This window comes from Lissotriton helveticus, chromosome 9 (assembly GCF_964261635.1).
Source record: "Lissotriton helveticus chromosome 9, aLisHel1.1, whole genome shotgun sequence".
Classification (NCBI taxonomy): Eukaryota; Metazoa; Chordata; class Amphibia; order Caudata; family Salamandridae; genus Lissotriton; species Lissotriton helveticus.
Genome location: NC_136070.1, coordinates 571,341,519 through 571,356,436, shown reverse-complemented (window position 1 = coordinate 571,356,436; position 14,918 = coordinate 571,341,519). Strand labels below are relative to the sequence as shown.

General features: G+C 42.2%; 1 protein-coding gene across 1 annotated transcript in view; it reads left to right on the top strand.

Annotated features, from left to right (window-relative positions):
- The window catches only part of LOC144781589 (protein Daple-like), a 316,346-nt gene that overhangs the window by 159,960 nt on the left and 141,468 nt on the right, over positions 1-14,918 (top strand). Inside the window, exon 14 of the mRNA XM_078660504.1 lies at positions 4,486-4,623. Coding sequence (XP_078516630.1) covers positions 4,486-4,623 — 138 coding nt within the window. The remainder of the gene's footprint in view (positions 1-4,485; positions 4,624-14,918) is intronic.

Here is a 14,918-nt window from a genome sequence, read left to right as displayed (position 1 = left end):
CCTTTTCCACAATGATTCCTAAACTTTGGAATAAGCTGCCGGCAAGCCTTCGTAAGGAACCTGTCCTCCTCCCACTCAGGAAGAAACTATAAACACTCCTTTTTACTGAAGCCTGGGGTAGAACCTAGGCCAGGTTGGGATGCACACTCCGGCAGATGTGCCTAGGTTGGGCTCTCTCTCATAGCGCTTAGAGACCAGTAGGTGATAATGCGCTCTAGAAATCCCAGTTAACAATAACAATAACATTCACCATCACATCCTCCCTATGCTGAAGCTGACAGCATTGCCTCTGGATAACTGCAGTACAGATAATTAAAACTTCCTCCAGAAATTGTATGGACCTCCTCACTGAGGCTAAGGCTCAGTCTGCAAAATCTGTGTTTATGGTGTTTGTGTAAGAACATCGACCCAAGGGTGTACTAAGGTTAAATGGTACCGCCACACTTTCCTAATTTAGCCAAGTTGCCCTACCATTCTCTTCCATTAAGATTCATGCCTTGTGGGCTTTTAGTCTACACTCAGGTGAGAAGTGTTTCTCCTCTATGAAAACTGATTATGGTCCTTTCCAAACTGATGCCTCTCCATTTGAACCCAAGTGCAAGTCTGATCTCCAACACCTATCTTTAAAATGAGCTTACTTGGTGGCCATTGCATAGCCCAGTCGGTTGATAAGATTTCCTTTGAACTAACCCTTCTTTCATACAGAAAAGGCTTTCGGATTTTCGCAAAAATGATTTCTTTATGTGTCTCTTTTACCTTGTCATTCCTCTCTTGCAGAGATAATTTTGTACATCGTGAATGGTAAGATAACCATTAGACATTACCCTTATAAATCTAAAACATTTGTAAATCCATGCAACTATAGAGCAAACTCTACAGAATTTCTAATCATTTTTTATGGAGGTGGATAGTGTCAGGGTGTTCCATTTGGTAGCAAAAGGCTAACAATCTCCAGCTACGCTTCATGCACATTCAGCTAGGAGTAGGCCTGGAACTGCTTCTCTTCTCAGAAATGGTCTCATTGGTAGATCTGCAGACTAGCCACATTTATGTCTACCCATCAGTTGGCCAGAAAGTACTATTGTGACCCTGACTCCAGAGTTCGCTTTGTATTTAAGCATCATTTTGTTTGCTTTGCCCATCAAATTCCTTGTGTAGTGATTCTCACCAAACAATTTTCAAGAAGGAGCTTGCTATTTTCTTCAGTTCCTATCTTATGATGGAAGAAGAAAGACAGAAATGTAGACCGGTAGCAGTCAATTACCAGGGTTGGTTTGCAAAAAGGATTTCATAGTAACATCAAATCTACTCTTGTTGTCTGTAATGCCACTTGGAACTCTGTGTTAGAAACCCTTTATTGAAAACTACCCATCTAAAAGGTTATGTCATTCTCCCGCATCCTCTTCCATCCTATGTGTCTTCCTGCCCTGTATGTCCTCATATTAAACATATCCCTCGCCACCAGCGCATGTGCATTTCCTCCCACACCTCACCCACAGCTGCAAGGGCTGGAGCTGCACAAACCGCAGTTCCTTGAGCGTGGTCTGGAATCCATTGTGAGCCCAATTTTCTCAGGCCTGTGTCTGAAGGGAAGGCAGGCATTTCCTGGTGTCTCTTAGGTCCATGGCAAGCTGAGAGAGGCAGGAGTGAGGAGTGACAGTGAATTGCTATTGTACCACCTCTCTAGAGTCTCTTCAGAGCCCAGGGTGTTGGGGAGCGGTGTCTGTCTGAACACTTGTTTCAGATCCTGGTTTTGTACTGCTCTGATGTCAGAGCAGTGAAAACATTAACTTGGGTTACACTTATCTGCCATCAGAGCAGTGAACAACAGCTTTTTGAAATCCATGTTCTCAATAATTGTTTCTTATGAAAGCCATGCAGTGCCAGTTACTTCTACGTCATGGATGCCGCTGTTAAATTGATAAGCTTGCCATCTGCTTCCACAAAAGAAACCAGACCTCAGGCACAGAGAAATCAATGAATACAGCCCTCTTGTTTAGTGAAAAAAAGAACTGAGGATAATTGATACTGCATGGTTCTGTGGGTTTCTGGAGTAGTCTAACTGCCTTAAAGTAAAGAATGCAGTTCTTTGAATTAGGGTTCTCTGTCTGTATGTTTCATTTGTTTACTTTCCCTTTTTCAGATCTGGTGTTTGCACAAAAAACTGAAATTTTCAGCATAATTGTTACTGACCTTTTTACTGAAACTGAAATATTTTACTGGCAGGTTAATAAAACCGACTATAAGTTATGACGTTTTGACTGAGGACAGTGTGGAAAATCAGGGAAGGACCCTATATGCTGCAACGCGTCTACTGGTGGGGCTTCCCACGGTTTGGGGAGGACACCTCACTGCCCGGCAGCTGGCCGAATGCACGGACGCTGGGATACTCACTATAGGGGACTGCTATGTGAATAACACACTGGATAGCTTTGCAGACCTGATGAGCGAGGAAAGCCTGCCAGGCTCCCAGTTTCTGACATATGGAACCTTCATGAGCACAATACGGCTATTTGGGGGAGGGGGCTAACCCCAATCACACAATACTGTCCAGACACTGCTTACGTATGGAGGTGGGAGGTGGGAGAAAGCTGGTCTCTTGGCTATACAAGCCTATCCTCTCAGTGGCAATGATGCTGATGAATAGGGTCCAGATGTACTTGGAGGATAAACTGGGATGTAAGGTGATGCCCAGGGAATACATATCAGCCCTACAGCCCACATGCCACATTTCAAGAAACACCAGATTCATATATATATATACACAACTCAATTACCTCCATGCTACATATCTCACCCAACACAGACTGAATGTCATAGAAGGCACTACGGACAAGGCATGCCCCTGATGCTCCATGATTGATGCAGGATAGTGGCAGAATGTTCTAATAGCCTTATAGCCCTTCGTAGCAGGGTTATACCGGCTATTAAAGTCCTGTCCCTTGTTAAAGTCCCTCGCCTTTGGCTCGGGCCTTTATCACGGGAGCAGGCCTTTAATAGCCGGTATAGCCCACTACGGTGGGCTATAAGGCTATAATAGAATATGGGTCTGATTTAGGGAAGGGTGGTACCTTGCAATTCTCTGAAACACTGTTGGTAACACAATTTTCTCCATTTCCACTGGCACTACTGGCGGCACAAAATCCTCTAGTGGACATGTCATGTACGGTGGAAATTATGCTATCAATACTTTTCGTAGGAATCAACGTTACTACACATCTCAGTTGTATCCCATATCTTTCAAATGCCCTTTTGAAATAATTGGCATTAACATGAGGAAAGATCATTTGTCAGGGACAATCTTCCCATATCTAAGTCTTCTGTTCTGTTCAGTTCTGTCATTCCCCCTCCCTTCACCCGGGTCCTCCGCATCACTCGTAGGTGCTTATCATGCCAGTAGTCATGGTAAGTGAAGTTTTGGGGATGAGTGAATGAAGAGTAAAATATAGAAGAGACAGTATCTAGTTAGAGCCGATGATTACAGGTGGGGCCACCCACCTGTAATCACAAAAGGGTGAAAAAAGAGAAAGATAGAATAACTGTGATAAAGGGATGGAAATGAGCCATCAAGAGTGAGATAAAGGGGCAGGGAGTTTCTGATGGTGCATTAAAGATGAATAAAGTGAAATCGAGACTAAGCAGCCCTCATATCCGGCACCCTGATCTCCGATAGTCCCAGCACCGGCCTTCTGAGCAAAACTTTGGGCACAGGCACTTATTATATTAAAAACCTAAACACTGCAGTTTTTTTCTTAATATGTATTTATCTATTAATAATCTTTGTGGGAAATACATTTCTTTCATGTATTCTGCTATTCTGCTGTAGTTTTAGATTTGGTATGTCTTGCGACCTTATTTGCGATTATATTATTTGTTTTATTTTTATATTTTTTACATCATACAGTGCTAACTTCTTTTTGATGAAGATGTTTGTTGTACTGTTATTTGTGAATTTATCTGTGTTTTCTTGTTCTATTGCCTCTAGGATAGACCTGAGAAGTGGGTTTTTGGACAATGATTATGAACCTATGAATTACTTGGTTTTCACAAGTGTCTTTTGTGTTTCTCAGCAGATGTATTTGCAAATGTTTTTGATTTTGGTGTGCGTCAGATATGCACTTTACTTTGGTCTATCAGTTTGTTAGGGTGTTGTGCCTTGTGTACACATGTGTTTTGCTTTTTTGAAATATGATTTTTGGAGGTTGTTAGTATGCAGGTGGCTACAGTGTCTATGGCATTTATTAGAAATAGACTTGAACAACAAATTATCTTTTAAATGGTGCAAGAGAGTGAGTGTTGGTTGCACATGTTTCCTCCTATTTGTTTGTGTCTGTGGAGTTGTTTCTGATTTGGTGCTATGCTAATTTACTACACCTTATCTCCATTCTTGAGATGGATTATCTGAAACAACGAATTGTCTGCTTTTCTGAAATTTCTCTTATCTCCTCTTCTTTTGTTGGGCCTTTAACAACTCTTTGGATGTAGGTGGAAAGAATAGAGGAGGACCTACGCCAGGAGAGGGCAAGTAATGAGTCAATGGAGAAACTGAATTCCACCTTACTCTTGGAGAAGGGCAGACTGGAACGAGCCTTGCAGACATTACAAGACCAGGCCAACCGGGAGGTGAGCACTTGATCCCATCAAAGGGCCAGTATAGACTTCAGAAAATGTTTATTTGAAATTATAACTAGGTTTTACATTACTCTAGAGTTGGATGTCTCATAGTTTAAGGGATGCCCCTTTACAAGATGGCTTGAGATCTCTGTACAGGCCTCCAATAACTAACTTCAGTGAGGAGTCCATGGTCTCTTTGCAAATTTAGATTCTGCAATTTTTCCTTACTACTTCTGCTCTAAGGTGAGTACAGGTGAGTACAGTCACACTGAAGCGAAGCACTGAGCTGGCTGCAGAGGTCTGCTCTGTGCTCAAGTGCCATTCTGGTTTCTTCCATGGGGAAAGGGACATGTAGTCTGCTGAGGATAGTCTTCCTAATAGTTCTTGTGCTCTGGATTGCACCCCGGCTTCGATGGGCCTTACAGCTAAAGACATGAACAGTAACTTGAGACCAAATGTATCGCTGATTTGTCTCCAGCCTTTCTTCCAAGGCTGCGTCTGCACAGTGCTCAATAGTTCCAAAGAACTTGACATTTTTAGTCACTACCCAAACCAAAAGAACCAGGTCCAAGTCTATTCTGTTGTGTGGGTAACCCCACCACTGCAAAACATGACCACAACGGTTGGCTTTCAAGATACAGGCACCTAAATGTAAATGAATACAAGGACCACCCAAGTTAACTCTCATTAGTCCGTCTAGTACTACCAAAAACCAACAATGCCAAATGGACCTAACTTGTTGTTTGGGCTTCAGTGACTTTGGACTGTAGACTGTCTCCCTAGCCAGGCACCAGTGACCAGACACAAGGTAATCAGGACAACACCACCACTAACATATGGAGTGTACCAGGACTTTTCAGGGTGAGGTCCTAGTTGGCACGGTGTGAGTCTTAGGGATCAATAGTTTTAGAGTTGGTCCATTTTCACTCTGGCCTCTAAACAATTTTAGAGGGACACACCTCTCATTCTGACCTCAGTGCCTATGTGCCACTTCAGATTGGTCTTGAACATACATTGGGCCCAGAGTACCCTGTTCTGTGTCACTTGCTGACCTTTCATCCAAATTTGTGGGAGATTACACACATTCTCCCACTAAATATAAGACTGCAAGTGTTCTGAGAGATCTTTGCACTGACCTGAGCAAATCATACATCTAGTTCAGTGTACAGAAGATGTTTTTTTCATATGAATATATACTTACCTGCTAAATAAAATCCTTTCCTTTTTCTGAAGTAAAGCATTGAGTGGATAACGATATTACTTAGTATGATTAACTTGGCCATCTTGAATCTGAATTTCTAGCATCCTCCATGTTGCCAAATAAACTTTACCTGCTTAGCTCTGCTAACCTGAGAGCATTAAGTGACCAATTGTTTAGTCATTTGCAGAGTATCACTATTTGGCTTGGCACACTGTACAGCAACCACTGACTGCCACATGACATCAAGAAAGTGTCTCACAGCACTCCACTCCCAGAGACCCTCTCCAGCTTTCCAGACATCACCCTCAGCAGCCCAAGGCGGAGGAATCATAGGAAAAGTGAACATGTGGCGTTGCACCACGATCTTTCCTCCTGTATTAGACACTCTGTATAAGTCAGATCCGGTCTTTAGGGCTCAAACCCTCTTAGCACTAGAGACTCAGTTACAATATTTAGTTAAGCCAGGGTTGGTAAAAATACCCTTGCCTTATGTTGCAGAGATCCAAAGTTGTCATTGCCTTAGGTAGTGAGCAGGTGCATTCTTCTGGGAACAATGGTGTATTCCCTATGTACAGTGAGGTTAAGGAAGTCTCACTCCCTGGTGGAGGTCATGGAACCATATCTTAATTTGCTCTGGTGACTCTCAAAACTTGCACAGGGCAGTGAAGCCTAGCTCCTCTTGTAAGTGGTCTCTCTCGCAGCCCCAACCTGACCACGCAAGTCCGTCCCCTGATTCTATCCTCACAGTCATCCCCAGCTCCCATGCTGTGCTGGTGGTTGTTTAGAAGGAAGTGACTGAGCAAGCAGCAGTCATAGAGTCTCACCACAAACAAAATGTGAAGGAGGTCATTGTCCCCAGTGCTCAGGCATATTTGCACTACCGATGCTTTTTGTAGGCACAAAAATACTGGAAACATCTATATAATCTAGCCCTCACTGAGCCTCCTTTTCAGGCCAGATGGCTTCTACATCATTTTTGGAAAGTTGACCCAACACCAGAGTTCATGACCTTGCCATGTTTCCTGTCGGTCTATATCCTCTGGGCTCAAGGCCCGAGATAGTTTGTCAGACAGGGTACTCCATTCCAAAAGTAACAGAGTGTCCTGCCCACCAAACCCTCAGTCAACGTGCCTCATTTAGAGATGGTCAGACATTAGGCATTCTGTCTGCAAGCCCGATTGCCTCCATAGAGCCAATACTTCCTCCAACAACCCAAGAGTACTCCAAGATTGTGGGGATCCTTTCTATTTTATTTTTCAGAAACAAACTCCTGCTTTGGAAGTTTGTTTCTGAAAAAACGAATACTTTTTAAATGTTTAGTCAACGACTGACTAAACCATTGGCTACTGTCCACCAAACTTAAGTACACTGTAAAAATCCACTATCACAGGGGTTCTTTTCAATGTACAGAGAAGACCGCTGGGCTGGTGGTCATCAGTAGGTTTGGTGGACAAAATATTCTCGAGACAGTGAAAGTAATAACCTCCACCATCCAGACGGACACTGCTCCGTCCACCAAACTATAAATCAGGCCCTCAGTTTCTGCTTGATTCCCCCTGTCTGTTTCGCTCTTAAGGAAAGTATGGACCATGGTAGTCTGGTCAAACTCATCTGATGCTTTGGACGAGGAGCAGTCGGATATGAAGTTCCCAAAACTCCCATAACTCACCTCTGATTCATGCATTGTTTGATCCTTCACGCTGTACTACATTTTAAGCTTAGACTCCATGCCTAATGATGTAAGTTCGAAGCTTACTGAGATGGGGGCCTGTCCAGTCCTTCCTCCTCAGCTTTCCAGGGTCTCTGGTGCAATTCCCTCTAACGCTACACCATCTCTTGGTGTCCTAGCACCAATCCCAGTTTTCAGCATGCACTACACTCTACGGGCGCCACCTGCCCTTACTCAACTTCTTGCTTTGGACCCGTTCCAGCCATTCCAGCAGTGATCTCATGAATCTATCCGTGAGGCCGGCCCAAGAGGCCATGTTTGAGGGAAGCAAGCATGGACAATACGGTATACTATAAAGACCTGCACACAACAGAGGCTACTATTAGATCATGGCCAAACATGTGGAAACACTGCTCCTCAAATCCCCAGTGTCTCTATAAGAATATTGGCCATTATACAGCAGACTCCAATAGGCTCTGAAGGTCGAGGGAAAGTATTCCCTCTGAGCCAACAATCTCAAAGTCTTTGGACAGTAGTTATCAGTCTCCCAAAGAGTGCCCAGTCACCAGTAAGTCTCAGCCAGTGATAGTGATGGCCATTTCACCACCCTTCCAAAAGGGCAAGGAGTCAATAATGAAGAATCATCTTTAATGTAGGCAACACTTTCAAAATCAACATTATTGCATGCAGCACAATGAACGGCACATATGACAAGAGTTTTCCCCCAAATGCAGAGATCTCCGTATGGTAATCTATAGGGAAAAGTTCCCTATAACTTTACCACATGAACATCTCTGCCTGACTTTTAAGTCTCCCTATGGTAAAGTATAAGGAAAAGTAGAAACGTTTATTAAACATAGAAATAAACATAGAAAATGCAGTAAACATATTTTTTTATTAAATATTAATGTACATTAATTGTATGGGTTTATGCCCAATGTAGAACAAAAGAAATATTGATTCAGCATTAATAAACTTAATTTTCGATTAACAATGTAATACATTAAATATATAACAGTAAATTAAGATTATGTTTCTCAAGTTTAAGTTAAAAAATAAAGTCACACCTCTGCGCCCATCTCAACACCACCTGATTTGGAGGATAGACATTTAGATAGCATAGGCAAGGGTTTTTCCACAATGGCAGCCACTACTGTTAGAGCGAACAATTCTCTAGCAATCCTTGGCTGCTATGACTGGCAAATGTGGTCAGAAATTGCTCTGTTCATAGATCACCTGTCTGGGGATTTAAGGATGGAAGCAAAAATGATTCTGCAGGAGAGTGAAAGAACCTCATCTGAAGTTAGTGACTGTGCATTGGATATTGCTTCTACTAGTTTTCGGTAATTAGCCAGTGCTGCTGTCCTCTGCAGGCCAGAGTGGCTAAAAGCTACTTCCTTCAGAGCTATTGTCCAGAGTGAGATACTAGATTTGCTTTATGACAGAGAGGCATTATTTGGTAAACATATTGACGGTGCTTCACTGTGAGTAAAAATGAATACATCAGCAAAATCATTGGATACTCTGCAAATGAGGCACATGCCTTTTCGAGTAATAAGAAGCAGCGGTCTATTTTCCTATAGATGGATATCAGCCTTATTGACCTCAAGAATACCAGCCTTTCAGCAACAATACATGCCGCAGTACCCTCACCATTACAGCCAGCTACTGTTACAGGCTTGTAACAAACAAATGATAAGAAGGAAGCAAACTTCTTAAGGACGGGATACAAGTACAAAGCTGTGACAATGTGAAATTACCCAGCTACTCACAAACTCTGATTGCAAATTATTTGGAGTATTGGAAATTATTAGCAATTGACAAGTGGGTTTTAGATTTAATAGCCTACTGCCATACTGTAGGGTTCACAAGAAAACCACCTCATGCACCTCCAAGAGGAGCGTCCCTGCCTCATCTCCAACAATACAATTGTAAATATCAACAATGCTCTGCAAAGGTACTATAGAAAGGGTACTCCCCAACTAGAACGGGACGGGGTTCTACTCCTGATTCTTTTTAATCAAGTAAAAGACGGGGGAATGGAGGCCCATCTTGGATCTGCAGAGATTGAACAAAAACATAAGATAGCAGTCATTTTCCATGGTCACTCTTCAAGAGATCCTCTAACTTCTCAATCACAGAGACTACATGACAACTCTAGATCTCCAGGATGCCTATTTTCACAACCCAGTTCACCCAAAGCATCAAAAAGTTTAGAGATTCATAGTATCTATATCAGTTCAGTGTCCTCCTTTTTGGACTCAAATTGGCCCCTCACATTTTCACAAAATGTGTGGCTTCAGTGGCAGTTCATTCGAGATAGAAAGGTTATCAAATATTCCCATACCTCAACAATTGGTTGATACAGGCACCTACAGGTTGAGATACAACCAACGGTCTAAGGGGCTGTCGGACTTGACCCTCAACCGCAAAAAAATCGTCACTTCATCCATCACAAACTATAACATTTTTGGGAGCTATTTTAGACATCATATGGGACAAAGCATATCTAATATAGGACAGACAGGCCAGACTCAAATTCTTAGCAGGGAAATGACTGAAAAGAAGGCATGTTTCAGTTTGCCTCTTCAAATCCCTTCTAGGGATAATGTCATCTTACATTCCTCTGGTCACATTTTGCTGTCTTCAAATGCGAACTCTATGGGAAAGTTAGACAAACAATGGCTACAAACTAAAGGCTCTTTCGAGAACATCATTCAGATCACTCTGAGCATGAAATAGTCCCTTCCCTGGAGGACTCAAGACAAGAATCTTTCCATAGGATTAAGTTTCCTACCTTAAAGGGATGATCCTTGACAGGCGGTGGGCTCCCCTTCAGGATTTAAAAACCAGGGGGAAGTGGGCTACACAACACAGAACTCTTCACATAAATCTATTGTAAATCAAAGCAGTGACAATGAGTCTGCAGTCCTTCCTTCCTAGAATAAAAGGATCATCAGTGCTGATACGCACAGGCACTACCAAAATCCATGCATTACATCAATAAACACAGTGGCAGAAGATGTCAATCACTGTCTCATGAAGCTCAGAAGATTTGGACGTGGGCACTGAAACAGTAAGTGAAGTTAAGAGCAGGACATGTTCCGGAATAAGGAACGTTATAGTGGATACATTAAGCAGAACCAAAATCAGAGCTCAACCAATATACTCTAGACAATATCTTCGCTCTTTGGGACAGACCACATCTAGACCTGTTTGCGACTCATCAGAATTGAGCATTCTAGTTCTAGGTAAGTTAGCAACTAGAGCTGGGGTCATGAGGAAGTGCATTTTTGATAAGATGGTCCAGGATCTTTGCTTACTTTTGTCCCCCAATCCCATTGATCCCGAAGCTTCTGAACAAGATGAAGTGAGAGCAGTGCAAGATAATTCTAATAGCCCTAAAATGGCCCAGACAGTATTGGTTCACCAGACTAATCCTGCTATCAGAAAATCTGCGCATTTCCCTAAAATCATTTCCAACTTTAGTATCAATGAACCACAACCAAATACTTCATCCGGATCTGACATCCTTACACTTATCAGTTGTTTGCAAGCCTGAATATCCAAAAGGAATGTAAGGAAATTCTTGCTAAGGCCAGGGATGATTCCGCCAACCAAACTTTTCAACTTCAATCTGTTTATGGTGTCAAAAGTCACAAGCAGCTCCGCCTGAACATATTCTGCCCTATGTGCTATATTTAGCCAATACAGGTCTGGCTCATACTTCATTTAAAGTACACTTAGCAGCTATATCAAGATTCCGAAATCATCTGGTTCAACATCTCTGTGATCCAATAGGATTTATTGAAGAAATCTTTAAAAATTATTTTCCTAGCCTTCCCCCCAATAAACAGCCTGCCCCATCTTGACATCTTGATTTAGTCCTTTCACAGTTGATGAGGGCTTCATTTGAATCCATTCACAAAGCTGAGATTAAATTTCTGTTGTGGAAAATAACATTTTTATTAGCCTTGATGTCTGCAAAAAGAGTAGGTAAAATATATGCTTTCATTATTAAAGAACACTTTCTATAGTTCAGAGATAATACAGTGATATTATGGACCAACCCCAGATTCATTCCAAACGTTTCAACATACTTTCATCTTAATGAACCTATAGTACTGAAGACATTCTTTCCAAACCCACAGCATGCTGTGGAAAGGACGTTCCACACATTAGGGGCCCGATTACGATGTCGTTAGGAACCTGTCCCGAACGAATCGGTTCTGGAATAGTTTCCAAACGAATCAGGTCCGGTGAGTCTGGACAACCGATTACGATGCTTCCCAACATCGTTTGGTCGGACTCGCATTGACTTCAATGGGAGCCTGTGTTCCAAACGAGAACACAGGCACCCTTTAATAAAAGGCGTGGTTGGGGAAAACCTTGCACTCTGTGGCAGGCACCCCATGGTGCCTGCCACATTAGGTATGGTTGGGAAGAGGGGTCCCTTGGGTACCCCCACGGGCTACATTTGTAAGTCTCAGTATGAAGGGGGGCCTGCAACGAGCCCCCAAAGATAGATTCTGGCAGCTGTTTCGTCTCGAGCAAACCAAATCGGTACGGGTGTCCAAATCGGTCTTCGTAATTGCTCGTCCGGAAACCGTGTCCATAGAGCTGTGTGAATCAGCTATGAAAGACTCGGGCTGTCCGAATGCCTTTCAGAACTGTGTTGATCTGCACGAACGGTTTCCGAGGAGCGTAATCGGTCATTGGAAAATCTGTACAATTTTGTAGGAAACAAGGGTTCCGAATCGGATTCTGCAATACCGAATCCCATCTAGAGCCTTTCCTAACAACATCGTAATCGACCCCTAGATGTTAAAAGGTGCCAAATATTATATGAGCACCATACACAACAGTCCAGAAAATATGCCCGATTATTACTGGTTGCTTATGGTAACCTTCAAAAATGGTTTCCATTCTCTAAACAGAGTATTGCACTGTGGATTGCTCAGGCTATCCAGTTTTGTCATCGTACAGCCGGAAAACCTCTGCTGGCTACGGTACAAGCGCACTTTACAAGAAGTGTCTCTAGGTCTACTTCTCTTTTTGCTGGAGTGTTTCTTCAAGACATTTATAAAGCAGCTTCTTGGAAGAGCAGCACACGTTTACGCAGCAATACTGTCTGGACGCAATGGCGCAGAGGAATGCGGCAGTGGGATGAGCAGTATTGTCTCATTTATTGCAACAAGTTGAGCCTTTATTTCTTCTGTTATCCTACCATTCACTACTTTGTGTTCATGATTATTACTGTGCATTGTTTTAACTACTAGTTATTCTGATTCAAGCATGTGAATCCTTTAAAGATCCAATACTGGAGAAGAAAATAAGTTACTTATCTGTTATTGTGGTTCTCCAATATTGGCATCTTTCATAAATTCACATGGGACCCATCCTCCTCCCCTTGGAGGTTCACCATATCTGATGGGATGATATTTCGTTCCCACTAGTGCTTCAAAACCTAAGGAAGTGAAGCCTCTGTAGGCAGTGTTCTTGAGGGGCCTGTCGCCCGATTGGCTGGAGTTTAGTTCTTATAAAATGTTGTGGATAAGTTACTGTAGGGAGTGTTTTCTAGCCCTTTTGGGCTTTGTATAATCTGTACTGCTTTTTCAATTGCACCATGTGACTCCCACCTTGACAACGGAGAATGATTCACGCATGTCGATCTATGAAAGATGTCAATACCTGAGAACCACTATTACAGGTAAGTAACCTATTTTCATATAAGGCAATACAGTATATATATATATATAGATATATTTTTTTTTTGGGTACTGCTGTACTCCTTAGGCAGTACACAGTACTATATGCATTTTCTTTTTAATGTATAGAAATGTGTAAATATTTGTCCCTATCTATTACCACTTTAATAAAGTGGTAATAGGTAAGGGAAAAATATCAAACCTAATACTTACCTACATTTAAGGACGGAACTCAGAACATAAACAAAATGTACCTAAAAACAACATGGCTGCCTTAAACTTATGTAAAGGGAGTCATTAGCCAATCCCATAATCGAAATGTATAGCAGTACTTCTGCATAATACCAGAAAAATGTGCAAAAATACTGTATCCTCAGCCATAACTAATTTAAAATGCCTTATAACTTAAAAATTACTTACCTGTAGCAAAGTGATCCTCTGCGCAACATAATATGTAATTCTGCCAAATTTCATGTAAATCCTTTCCTAAATTTTTGTGCTACGCAAATACAAAAGACTATGGAAAATGCATTGTTGGAAAATGCGTTTTGGAACCCCCCTTTTATCGCTGCACCCCTATGACCAATCACCGTGAAACTTTGCATCGCCCACTAATTATAGAAGGAATAATAGGTCTGCTAAGTTTATCTATATATGTATATATGCATGTGTGTATATATATATATTTATATATATACATACATACATATATACATACATTTATATGTCCCATTGTGGAGGTTTGACAGGAATGGCAAACCCAACCTGTTATTAATTTCGGTTTCCTGCAAAGGTTACTCAGCACAGCATACAAGCCTCACGCACGAGTAGGTTGTTCACTCTTTATTACTGCTCACACTGATAGGGAATTTGTCTGTGTGAGCATTAATAAAGAGTGAACAACCTACTTGCAAGTGTGGCTCGTGTGTTATGCTTAGTAACATGTGTAGGAGGCAGAAATATATATCTAGTTATATTTTTCACTATTTAAAATAATTTAATTTAAGATTATTTCCTTGGAATTTAAATTACAACTCTAACTCCATTATATTTTATGAGAGGGTGGTGTAGTACCTGCGGTTGGCCATGTGTGATGCAGAACTCACTTCAGCTACTGTTTTAGTTCCCTTTTTAGCTCCCTTCTTGGCTATTGTAACAGCTTGTGAATAGCAATGGGCTTACTCTTTTGTATAGTGGCGGCTGCTCCCGGGAAGCAGCAGTGGGGCGGGGAGGGGGGACGAGGTGGAGGAGGGGAGGTTAATAAAAAACACTTACCAGCTGGACGGCCATTGCCTCTCCTCCGTCCTCTCTGTCCTCTTCCTGGCTTCTTCTCTGAAAATCGGAAGCAGGAAGCATCCAGGCTCCCAAGTTCCTTATAGCCAATCACAATGCTGCAATGCAGCATTCTGATTGGTCTGAGCGCTGTGGTTTGGCACTCAGCCAGGGAATGGGAGCCTTGGCATGTTCTCCACCCCGGCAGGGTAAAGAACAAGCAAAGTGTGCATGAATGTTTGACCGGCAAACATTCATGCACACTTGCATAGTGCCCACCACTCCTTCCTCAGCTCTGAGAGCAGAGCAGATCCGCCTGCCCCGCCAAGACACCGTAGCAGGAACAAATAAAACGATAATAACGTTGAGTTATTATCATTTTATTTTTCCATTTTTTTCACTGCGAAAAGTAGTGGGGCGACGTTCCTCTGCCTTAGCAGAGGAGCTGCCACTG